Source organism: Calypte anna, chromosome 3 (genome assembly GCF_003957555.1).
Source record: "Calypte anna isolate BGI_N300 chromosome 3, bCalAnn1_v1.p, whole genome shotgun sequence".
Lineage (NCBI taxonomy): Eukaryota > Metazoa > Chordata > Aves > Apodiformes > Trochilidae > Calypte > Calypte anna.
In genome coordinates, this window is record NC_044246.1 from 20,498,653 (window position 1) to 20,511,906 (window position 13,254).

At 35.9% G+C, this 13,254-nt stretch overlaps 1 protein-coding gene across 1 annotated transcript in view; it reads right to left on the reverse strand.

The window, feature by feature from the left end:
* MTA3 (metastasis associated 1 family member 3) overlaps window positions 1–13,254 on the reverse strand; it is a 129,169-nt gene that overhangs the window by 56,413 nt on the left and 59,502 nt on the right. The window contains 3 exon segments of the mRNA XM_030447348.1: window positions 167–225; window positions 4,719–4,793; window positions 9,637–9,825. Coding sequence (XP_030303208.1) covers window positions 167–225; window positions 4,719–4,793; window positions 9,637–9,825 — 323 coding nt within the window.

Here is a 13,254-nt window from a genome sequence, read left to right on the forward strand (position 1 = left end):
GTGGCATTTTCTGATTTCTTCAGTGTATATTTTGTTAGCATGTAACAAATATCTAGAAATTAACTATTAAAAGAACACCTAAGGAAACATCATGCATGTTACTGAATGTCACCGATTCAATTTTACCTGTGTATTATTCAAAAAATGACTTTGTTGTTATACTCACTAGGTGGGGATGTATACTTGCTTCAATTTACTTTCTGCTTCAGCTGCTTTCAGACGTTTCTAGTTGAAAAACACATTAAAATGTTTTATTATATTCAATTAATAAATTTCGTAAACTGCATACAATCCATCTTAAAATTATTCCATTTTGTGATTCTGCAAGCACCTCCAAAACAAGTGCAGAAATCCACAAGATGAAAACCATGAAAAATGAGTTCTCTATTTTTATTGGTGTTTTGAAATTACAGGATACTGTATTACCCTTTAGAACTCCCAGGCCCCAGATATGACAACAAAACTGTAAAAACAACAATTACAATTCACATAAATTACATCTACATAAACATGTACACCATCTCTCAAGTAATTCAACACCTCTTGTGTGCTGTCAGGCCTGAGGCTAGTATTTTATAAGCAACAGAATACAGAAGTGAAGTCCACTGTTAGAAATAACTAAACATTTACTTCCATTAAGTGCTCAGGAACACAGCAGTAGCAGGACAGCTACACTGCTTTCAAGATAGTTTGTGAATTAACTAACTTACTACTTCCTTCATACTTGCAACAAACTCAAAACATGCTGCACTCAGGGTAGTAATATGAGCTTCTACAATGTTGAGTTTTATTTATTGCCATATATTACTAAAGTAGCTAGGACATTAATTTTTTTCAGCAGTAGATTTCAGATGTCTATTGATTATGTAAGAAATGTATGTAAGAGATGAAGGAAAAAAGATTATTTTCCTGCACTCAAGACATTATTTATGTCCACATGGGAGGGGATAAAAAAAAAAAAAAAAAAGTAGGAGAAAAGAAGTTGAATCAATGTCAATTTTATTACAGAGGAGGAGAAAAAAAAGGGAAGGGCACCAATACCCAGCAATAATAAACCAACAAACCAACACTAGCTCCTTGCCTCTCAAGATTCCCCTTTTCTTTATCAGGTGTTCAAAACTCAGTCTTCCATTTCTCCTACAACAGCCAGTTATCTTCTCTGCTGTGCTCTTATTTTCTGATACACAATCTTTGCAAGGCTCACAACCCAGGATGATATCTCCCACCTTGAGAAAAGTATCATCAAAAGAGTGCTCTGACAATCTCTTGCCTGAGGTGAGTTACAGGGTTAATCAGCTTTACAGTACAGTAGCCTGAGTAAGCCTCCTAAAAGCCACTGCTCTTTTCCATTTCAGGATGTTAACAACATCAGCCACTGCTCTTTCTTACTTGAGAAACCTGCCTTTGTGCCATCTATCACTGTAACTCTCACTTAGTGAAACTGCATTTTTGAGGAACAATCTCTGAAAAAGTCTCCTAAGCAGTCTGTGCCTCCACAAATTAATTCCCATATAAATATTACATATCGTCCAAGATGAGAGTCCTTTTCTGGTTCCAATCCACAAAAACAAATTAATAAATCACAGTGCACACCTAGCAGTATCATCAGAGCAGATGAGAAAAAGACAGGAAAGGGAAAGAAATCAGGAAAGTAGCCTTGAACCACTCTCCAACTGTAGGAAGTTGTATTAAGCCCCAATGGTACTGTCAGTGTGAAGTGATTATATAAATAATTTCTGCGTTCTTTTAATTCTGGCATGGGGGCTGTGAGGAATCCAATTTTATCAACTGCTTTCCTCCTTTATTTATTAACATGAAAGATATACTGCCTTCTACAAAAGCATCACCAGTTACCATTTTAGAATAAACTATATTTTTTTATGCACTAAAACTAAGGTTAACATTGCTCTTTAACAGTAACAGGGGGTGTCACAGCCTGAATTCACACTTACCCATTGACTTTTAAGTACTGAGAAAGAAGAAAGGATGCAGAAGCAAAACTATCAACACATAAGTTTTCTGAGATGAAATCTCTGACTGTTAAAATTTAGAGGATGAAAGCTGGCAAATTGTAAAGGTTGGAAGTTGAAATTGGAAACTTTTAGACAGGAAATAAGGCACCAGTTTGTAACAATAGGGGTAATAAATCACTGGAGCAATGCAACAAAGAGCTGATGCTTTTCCTGGGGAAAAAAAATAAAAATCATCTGATCTTACACAGTAGTTATTTCAAACACACTATAGGGGAGGCCGGACTACATTAACTGAGCTTTTCACTTGGGCTCTACTACTTTTAATCAACTACCCCTGAAACTGAATGTGATTTCTTTTTAAGAACTTTTGTAATGAGCATCAACTGATAAATACCCCAAGGAATTACCATTTCCCTCTATTAGTGCTGTTTTCAACAGTGGGAATAAATAAATGAAAGGGAAATGCAATACATTGTATGCTAAAGTAATTTAGTTATCCTTACATACAAGTCACAGTAAAAGTCTTTTTGCACTGAGTTAGATTTTTAAGGAGAACAGCACAAACATTTCATCCAGTGCAAGGAGCCACCTGGTTATATATTTCAGTGGTCATGAAAATGTTGTATCAACAAGAATGATTACCCAAGGCCTAAATTATTTTTCCTAGACAGATTCAGCACAGACTGAGAATTTTAACAAATCTGTTTTCCTTCCCCTTGACTTGCAGGGAACATGCTCTGAAGGCAAGGTGGCAGCAGAATCTTAACTCCCATTATATCACCACCTTTAGGTACCCAGCAAGAATAATATTTATTAGCAATTATGAAAAGGAAACCTTCCTATGCCTGACACAAGGCAGCCAATTCACAGTAAGAAACAAAGAGACTTAGGGAACAAATTTTGACATTAAATCCCACTGATCTAGAATTCAGAAACTCTATTTTAGGCTTAAAAATCAAGTTTGTACATCAACTTTTTGTATTCCTATTTCCTCAAGCTGCTCTACCCCATAGCATATTTAAAGAAGAATTAATGAAACTGTCACTTTGTTTACTGAACATATTTTCTCCCTGAAATGCATTCAATTACCAAAACTTGTGATAAAAAAAATTCCTACAGATTTTGTTTTTACTGAGCTCCATTATTGTTACCATTCCAGAACAAACTAAACAAGAGCAAGATGAAGTTCTGATCTCTCCTTAGGAAGGATAACAGGACAAATGCAGTATTTTGTCTACACTGTCTTTGTTACTGATGTTCACACATAACTTTGAAAGAACACATCTGAAGGATAAAATCCTGTGGTGTAGTGCCATATTCTGAGAGAAGATGTTCTAAGTTTACTTAGTTGCAAGTAAAACCCAGGCAATTTAAGGAGCATTCAAGTTGCAGATAACTATAAATCCTATGTGGTTTTCTTCCTTGTGAAGCTAGGAATAGGAATCCTGCAACAGGATACAGAAACAGAACACAGAATCAAAACGAAGCCCTACATAATTTTAGAGAGGGAATTTCAGTCTTTTGCCAACCACTCCAGAGCAAGCATTTCAGAAACATTTCACAGGAAACAAGATCATTCTCTGAGTAACATAGGAGCGTGGACAAAATTCAATTTGCATTTCTATTTATCCTTAACTCCATGGCTTTCAGTAGCAATAAAATCTTTTTATCTCAGCCGTCTGTATCATCCATTGCTCAATCCTTAAGAGCTGACAAACAGCACAGCAAATCTTTGCTGGCAATACCTTTCAGATAAAGATTAACAGTGCAGAAAAAGCACTGAAAGTGATAATCCATGATTCTACTGTGTGGTAAAAAAGATGTCTTCTTTCCATATTCTAACAAGCTGAAGTAGAAATCCTTTCAAATAAACCAGAACAATCCAAGGCATTCATCCTTCTGACACACTGTAACAAAATCTGGAACAATTCCAAATCTCCATCTAGCAATACAGCTGTAATCACTGGAGTATAAAATTTATTTTCAACATGCTGGATATCTCATTGCCACTAACTATGCAGCAAATGCAGGAACTACAAATATAAATATTATATGATAAATTAATTAAATCTGGAGTATTCTAAAATATTTTATCTCAACAACGGAGAAAATATACAAAGAGTGTGATATATAAAAAGCACCAACACTGCAATTTTGCCTGAACCTGCTTAAAATATCCTGGTGTCAATACCCAATAAAATCTTACCATGTCTCTGCTCCAGAGCAACCCAAATAATTAAACATTCAATCATCATGACCACCTCCCATTGTGGGCAGAATGTTCTCAGTTTTGTTCTCAGATCCTGGTAATTTCAAACTAATGTTTCATCGTGGAGTACCAATAAAAGGTTCCTAACATTAGCAGCCACTTTAGACAATGTATTTTTCCTTCTCCTTCAGTCCCATGCACAGCTTAGAGTATCTCCTCTGCAGCCCACTTCCTTCTGATCCCATGCTGAAGTAAGAACCAGGAATCAATCACACTGCTACAAAACCTCACACAATACAAGTGGCTTAAAAAGCTCTTCACAGATTTGTGACGTACTATGGGCATCAGAGGATCTGACAGTGCACCCTGTGAACAGCACAAGAACACTGGTCTATAGCCTAAAATACTACCATAGGGCTCCTACCACACTTCTAAATTTTAAGAACACAGATTTTTATGCTTAAACATAAGAAACACATACAGATTTTTTTAACAATGTGGCAGACAGGTTAAGACTGAAAGAGTTGTTAAATTACCTGCTGAACATATCTGTCAGTGGTTTTCCACATGTAATAATACTCAATGATGCTAGTCAGTGACTTCCAAGGGAGCTGAAAAACAAGTTACAAATTGAAGAAGGTCCAAGAAATTGCCAGGTTATGTCTTGTTAAACACATGTTAAAAACAAGTATAGTTGATATACAAATATGTTACATGTGAATGTATTAAATACCTACTTGAAAATCCATATGCATATGAATACATATGACTATTAATAATACACAACCTTTCCTTATAGTTAACTTAAGATGTAAAATTGTAACAATATTACACATCCAAATCCAAATGTCATTTATTCTATTTAAGCCATATGGTTAACAAAATGATCAAAACATAATCCAGATTGCCATCAGGAAACACAGAAGGTAATATCTCTGTTATAAAGTGTATCAGATGGAGAACAACATCAGGACCAAAATAAATCATCTTGAAAAGACTGAATTATCTCATGATAATTTTATTCTTAAAAAATACAATGGTTGCTGTACTTAATTCACAGTTTTTTCAAGTCCCATAACAACTCATACAATACCACTAGTTTTGCATAAATCTTCACATACTCTTGACCATCAAACGAGAAAGAAATGTATACAAGGGAAAAATGAAACCTTGAGCAGCAAGAGTGATACTGACAATGAATATTTGGCAAAAATCTTTGTGCTAACTTGGGGCAATTGATGATAATTCTGGTGACACATATTCACTGGTAAAATAAGAACTTATTGGTCCCAGTTTAGAGGAGAAAATTAAGCATAGAGCAGCCCTTTTTAATTACTACTGAATAACTGATTTAACTCCACAAGTTCTTTCTATAATCTATACTGGTAATTCTCTAACAGAATTCATGAAGTTTTTCTTCATAACCTGGAAAGATACTACTATTTTGTCTGTGTTATTTTCTATTACATTACCTTTTCCAAGGCATGCACTAACACTAATATTATCTGCTTTCCAGAAATTAGGATGATTATTATGAAGTCCCAGAAAACACAGATATGGAAACTTATCTTTCCAACTTTATTCCACTTGGGTGCTTTCTGCATGTCTTAAATTAAAGGAATAGGTTTCTGAACCTTTAAGGAGGTTCCTAAAACAACAGAACATTCTATCAAGCTGGCTCTCCCTGCATTCAGGAGCTCACAGCCAGTTTTTCACTCTGCTTGCTTACAGAGACTTGGAGGAACTGAGTCTGATTCCCACTTCTGCCTTTCAGGAGCTGGGATTCAGGTCCAGACTGAGCTGGGAATTCTCTCAGGCAGCATACCAGTTTGTAAATCCCTGTCCAGCTGCATTTTAATAAAGTTATAGCATAACAAATGCATAAACTGATGCAATAAATAACAATTCAGTTTACTGAAAAAATCTGAGGTCAATTACCCTTTAAGAGAAGCCTGTCCAAGAACAGGCCAGTGACGGGACCATGTGTTTGGTGAGAGATGACATATGAGCTGCTTCTTATTCTGGATGTCCATATCCTTCCTGGCATCCAGATAAAACACTGTTGTCCCAACTACCTGCCATTGCCAGTGAGTACATTTTAGCATCTCCATGTTTATTTTCCTTCCTGAACACTAACACATTCATGCTACAGATAATGTTTGGTATTTCTTTAGTTTAATCAGATTTAACTATGACTGTGACACCTGTATGTGTACTCACTCAGTAGATATCTACATTAAAGATAATTAAGGTGCTTGGACCCAATACCCATTAACCTTACATGCTTTTATCCACAACTCAGAAAACCTGTTTGACAGACTGAATATGACTATCCTGAATTGTTTACCTACACACCTGAAAGACAAAACACTGCAGTCACATGAATTTTCCAGAGGTTGCTCTCAATTGCCAGAGAAGCTGTGAAGAGCCACAGTAATGTACCCTCATTACCAAATTTTATTAAACATTGACTGAAAAAAGTAAAATTACCATCTGCATGACATTTTCATAGGAGAAAATTAGCAAAGACGTGCCACAGCTCCACAAAAACAGGGAGAAAGAATTTTCAGTTTCTTTAGTTGTGCTGAGTAATTATGGACCACTCAAATCAGATTAACATGAAAAACTTTGAATTATAAGGCATCTTAAAATGAATATGTTAACTTTAAGACATTCAATCTTGTCCCATTATACTACCCTAGGATGTGAAGTAATTCAAATAAATCAAGTAAATTCAATTAACTTAAAAATTATTGTGTTGATTAGGCTTCACATAGGCTCTTTAGAATAGTGGAACATAACAAATGTGCTTATAACTGTTTATGAGCCAACTGCTGACAAAAATTATTATTCAAAGGCTAGTAGATTGTTAATTTGATCACAAATGAGCTTCTGACTATTAAAAAAGGTACTCCTTTGCACCATTTAATTTAAAATAATTGTCTTGCTTACCAATATTTAATGTTTATAGTGTAATGCTTGAGCTGCACGCTGAATGTCAAATTGTGCCAATTCTTACTAATTGCTGGGAAAGCAAATGAGCCTGCCCTTTAGAGAACTACCACATAAGGGCTACAACTGCAGCTGCCATGACTTGCAAATCCAGGATGATTCAGGGGAGACAACTCCTCTAGCACAGGATGACTCAAGCAGGTACTACCTAACCCTTCCACTTCAGATACCAACAACTTCATGCCATGCAATGCTGCAGTTTTTCCTGTCCTCTTGCACCACTGTGCAACTGTTTAAGTTAAATCTCAGGCACCAAAGAATATAATTCTATCATTAGATCTCACGCACAAAGAAGTCAGTGAGTAAGCTGTCAGTGAATTAGCTTCTTGTCCACACTTTTATACCACACAGCACTTACTTTTTCAATGACTAGCCAATGAAGAGAAAGATGGTAACAGAAAAAATTATGCTCATGGATAACCAACAATTAAGTGCTATAAATTGACACCTACCCCACCTTGCAGAAACTTTTCATACATTTATCATCTAAATCTTGAAGGACTGTTTTAGACTGGTTTTAAGTAATCATCTTAAAAACAAATGTTTGGTTTTACATCCCTATCCCTTTAGAATGCTACATTGCAAGTGAGAACACAAGTTTTACTCTAAAGAAATTGTAATATCCCAAGATTCTAGAATGATTAATGTAATGGGAAGTTTCAAAATCACAAAGAATTACATCAAAATTATGTGCAATCAATTTTTAATACTATGTAAACTGGTATTAAAGATGGCATGACAGTTTTCCAAAGGTTAAAAGAACCCTGACTTCTGGATTGACAGTATGTTCTAACTAAATGACATTATAATTAGTGCTTCATGTTTATTTTTGCTGTGCTCCTGAATCACTGTTAAGATGCCCTCAGTAGGCTATGCAAACCTATATCTAGATCTGACCATCTCTCACTTTGGGAGAAGGACAAGAGAAAACATCTCTATCTTGAGAAGGAAGATCCAGTGAAAGAGGGATGTTCTCAGGAGTCCACCCGAGATAAAACCTGAACATTTTATAGAGTTTCTGGTAGACTCATTCAAATATCAAACACTTGAGCATTACAAATGTGTAACTGATTCCTGCAACACATTACTCCACTTGAAGCACTTTGATGTATGCATGTCAACAAAATTATACGTAACACAGAACATTACTGTTATATAAATACCAGGCACAAGGCTTACCTATGCTTGGTTACAAATTGTGTAGGACCTCAACTTGTAAACAGACAATAAAAACTGTAACATATGCTTTAGCCATTTTGAAAAGCTGAACACTATTAATAAATATTTCATTAGAAAACGTAGCTACTGAACTATTGTATGATTGCAGATGAAGACCATTTCTCTGTATGAGAAATAATAAGGAACTGTAGTTCACGTTTAGATTTCAGTTCTAAAACCTGAAAATATTCTTTTTCACTCACATTCTCTTGAGCCTAAAGACAGCTATTTCACCATGACACAGTTTTCAACATTGATGAATACAGTGAACATTTCTTCCCTTAAGAATCTCAAAATTAAGTATGCAGATGCAATAACCTACAACACACCTGTTAAAATTACAGTTCTTCAGAAAAACAATAGCATTCAGAGTATTAATGAAATATTAACACTTCAGAGTATTAATAAAATCTGCAAAGAATTTGACTCTAACAGTCAAGCAGAATGAGTTGCTATGAAAATGCTTCAGTTGACTTCAGTCTTAAATAACAGAACTCCTTTGACTCAAATCCTAATCTTTTCATAAAGCTCACTTGAACTTAGTACAACAGAAGAAATCTTCTTCCTTGAAAAAAGAGGGTTCCCAAGAAACATGTAAAAAATCTGCAGACAAATTACTAGCAATTCCAGCAACCACCGTTAGAATCAATTTCTTTTAATTACTCTCCATTACAATGCATCAAATTAAAGCTTTGCTGCCCTATAGTCTGATACTTCAGTACCAAACCCAGTGTAGTTAAAACAAAATAGAAAACATTTCCTTTATTTTTTAGAAGTGCCAAAATACCCAGTATGTCAAAATAATTCCCTGTAGTGGACTTCAAAAGCTATCTGAATATAAATTTCTCTCTCAGCTAACCAGAGAGGAAACCCCAGCTTTCCAAAAACACTAAGAGGAGTCAGCCATTTTAGCTGCTAATGAATTTCACTAGATATTATGGAAAAGTTCTGAAGCATCCTTTTCAGATGCTTGTAAAAATCCTTATGAAAACACATGGGCATGAGACATCCCACCTAGCATTAAACCACTGTACAGATGATCTTCTGTCAACATCTCTGCAAAGAATGGCACAGAACAAGCAAGCATGCTGGCTTGCAGCCAGAAAAATGCATATCTATGCTAATGTCATATCAGCTACACAGATTTCTCTCCTTCAGCTAATCTTCCAAACCTACTGAAAGTAGTTGTGCAAAAACATAAGCAACAGAAAACTTTGTACTTACAAAGTCTTGTCGAATGTCATTGAAGTCCTTGCCATACTTTTCCAGTGCCTCTTCAAATAAACTAGCTTCTGATGCAGACCACTCCTCCATTTCATCTCTACACAAGACAGGCCCACCAAGTGGCACAAGAACACTGATGGCACTGCTCAAATCATAGTTGTGTTTATGCAGTGTATCCATTGCATGAAACTAGCAAGAAGAATGAGAAAATATAAAACTTGTTTAAACAGACAGTAATCCATTTCAGCTGATGCAAGCTCAGGGTATTATTTTCTACAAGCCATGCAAGAAGCCTCAAGTAATGTTAAATTTAGAATCTACCTTGATATCATAGGCTTTCTGTTGTGGAACATAAGGAAAATGTTTATTACTTACTTAATTTGAGAAAGGCAATGTCTTATAAAATGTGTAATAAAACTGACATTAGTTTATTAGTTCCTGCTAATACCTACATTTCTAGAGAATCTTTAGTTACTAGAAATTGGTTTCAAGTAACCCAACAGAGACAGTGACATATACTGACTGAAGGGCCACTTTCAATTAACAGAAGTTCACAATAGCAGCTAAAGAGCTGTCGAGATAACTATCTGCTCAATATTCTCATTGCTGGGGAAGGAAGTCATTTATGGGTTCCATTATTACCATACTGAAAAACAGGTGAGGTTTTTCTCTTTTGCTAAACTTTGCGTCAGAGATGGGTAAATGAGGCTTTGTTTTGTTATTTCACTTTATAAAAGAGGAAAGTAAAAAACAGACAAGCTACAGTATTTTACTTTAGAGGTAACACTGAATGCTCATATCACTAATCAGTAATAGAGAATATGAAAAGTAAGCAACTACCTCACAAACTCAGACAGGGAAACGATGCAACATACAAGAAACCTTACTGGGTCTGTCCCAGAAGACCCCACCACCACCACTAAGTTAAATTATTGTACTGAAGGAGCTATATAAGGTATAAAACAACGTGTGTGACTGTGTAACATCAGTCTCCCTCTAAATAGGTGCAACCTATTTGTCCCACAAGAGCAATGATCTGTAATTGCAGTATGCAGTCTCTCAGCCCTCAGCTCATCTGAAGGGGCACCCGAACCCTTCCAAGGAAAGAACACTGGAACTGTGTCAGTAGAGCTTTTACAGAGCAATTCCAGTTGAGCTTCTGCATACAAATATATGGCAAATAATTGATTCTCACCTTTTGCCATCTATGAGTTGCTAAAGTCTTTCTCCAGCTTTCAATATACCTCTTTGAAAGCTATCTAGAACAAGATTCTTGAACTGTTTTTTCTATAACAAGTCCTTTCATTATTATCCTACAATTCCTCATTTTACTCAGAGCTCAAGTCAAATTCACCAATCTTGAGAAGTTGTTGTTAAAATGAAGTATTCTAATATGGCGATATGCAAAATAATGTCCAAAATCCATAATCTTCAGATTAAAGAATGTAAAATGAAACCACTGGTTTACTGCTTATCATTCAGACAATGAGTAAACAAGACTAAGAGTGAACTCTTTACAGTGCATGCGTTACCAAGGTTTAAATCTTAGTTAAATTGCAGCTCTTGTGGAAAAGCAGTATATACCAGGCATTTTCTGAGCAGCTATTAAATGCAGATCTACTCACTGATACCAACTTTCTTAAAAACCACAATGGAAATAAATAAACCAGGATCTTGATTTTGCCTTCTGTTCATTTTCCATCTATAATAAGTATATGATTCAAAAAAGCTTTTTTTTTAATACTACTAAAGAAAAGGTTCATAATGTGCTCTGCAGACAAGTACTGTCTTCACTGACCTGTTCTATGACAGAAGACTAACAAGTTCCCATGATAACACACAATGCCTTCTGCAGGTTTGTCAGGTCTCACCTGCAATCAAATGTTAACCTGGCATTGAGTAAACTGTGCTAGCAAAAGCAAGAGGAGCCTGGAGACATAAGCAGAGCCCAAGACAAAAAAATCCTGGAGTGTCTCCTTTTTATCTGCATTACTCAAGGATGAGACGACCACATCAAGCAACTAGTGGGTACCCAGATACCTAAGAAGCAGAAAACTGAGGAGACCCAGTGTTGCCTCTGCCAAATAGGAGTTGGAAGAAGAGCAGAAGAACCTTCCCTAAGATCTCTTGCCCAGAGCTTACTGTCCAGCACAGACAGGGAATGACAGGGCACACTGAAAATGAGCTGTAATGCACAGTTACCAAAACAGCTGCAATTTCAGTAGTAGCTGAAATCAACTAGACCTAACTGCAACCCACAAAGCACTCAAACTGGACCCGGAGTGGTACAGATTCTATAACTCAATAAAATTTTATGCATGTTTATTGTAGGAGCCACATACATGGAAGCCATAGATTTCACTAAACAGTTGTCATCCAAAATGGAAAGGTAAACTAGTTCATTCTCTTTATTTTGGAGAGAGGTCCAAAACCAGATTTATGTCCTCACAGTAAAGCAGCACAGGCTCCTTTGAACAAGGAGCAAGTGACTCCATTAACCTGCTTGGCTTTAAAAGCTCTCATTGCCAGTATATGCAAACCACAACAAATCTAAAACAGGGAGTCCTCACAGTTTCTTACTATTCTCAAGAGATCAGTTTTCATATAAAATAATATGTTGCCTCTGAGAAGGCCAGAAACCCAAGTTTCAGTTGACTGTCTCCCAAGTCTTCATCACTACAAGAAAACAGCATTTAATATAAGCTAGGAAGGTAAAAAATGTTTCATGCCTTTCAGTAGGGTTTTCTAGAAGCATGGACAGTTTCCTGCCAGGTCTCATTACCTTACCCATGTTTTCAAAGTAAGGAAGCCTGAAAGTAGCCTCTCACTTGCTGTGGAGCTGCAAGACCTCCCTACTGTGTACATCCAGTGTGGTTTTATTCATGTTTATAAAGTATGCATTTTTACTTGTTTTTTTCCCCATCAGTCTGTTTACAGTCACCTCTAACTGAAACAACTAATTAGGAATTCAGTAAAACCACAGGTGTGGTGTACAGAAATCCCATTAATAGGACTTCAGGTGCAAGGGTTATCTGCTTGGCATTAAGACTACAGACAGTACAATTTTCTTGGCACCACCATCCTTTCCACAGCATAAATAAGACACACCGCAAGTTCTGCAAATGTCTGTACTAACTTTAAATGCTTCTGAAAATATGCTCCCAATTAACATGGAAATGTCTGAAAAAAATAATGACTGTAATGACAAATCTGTCCTTCTTAGGTTAGAAGGAAGTACATTACCAAAGAGCAGAAGAGAAGAGCTTTAAAAAGCTGATAGGGTAAAAATGAGAAATGATTAAACCTGGAGCATCTCCTCTTATGCCTCATTGTAAGATATGCCTTTCATTAAGTGCAAAAGAACTTAATGGATCATTTGCAATGAAGAAACATTTATATGGCACTCAAACACTAAATGTATCACTTTTTGAGCAGCTCTGCACATGTACTTTCAAGCAAGAAGAAATTGCTCTAAGGATGAATACATTTTATTAATGACTGAATATAGAAGGAAGGATGTGCAATGTGTGGAATATATTAGAAATTCTTAGCCCAATGAAATCTTCATAAAATTGAAAATGTAAAATTTAAGACCTATTTTTATGGAAAAAATATTAA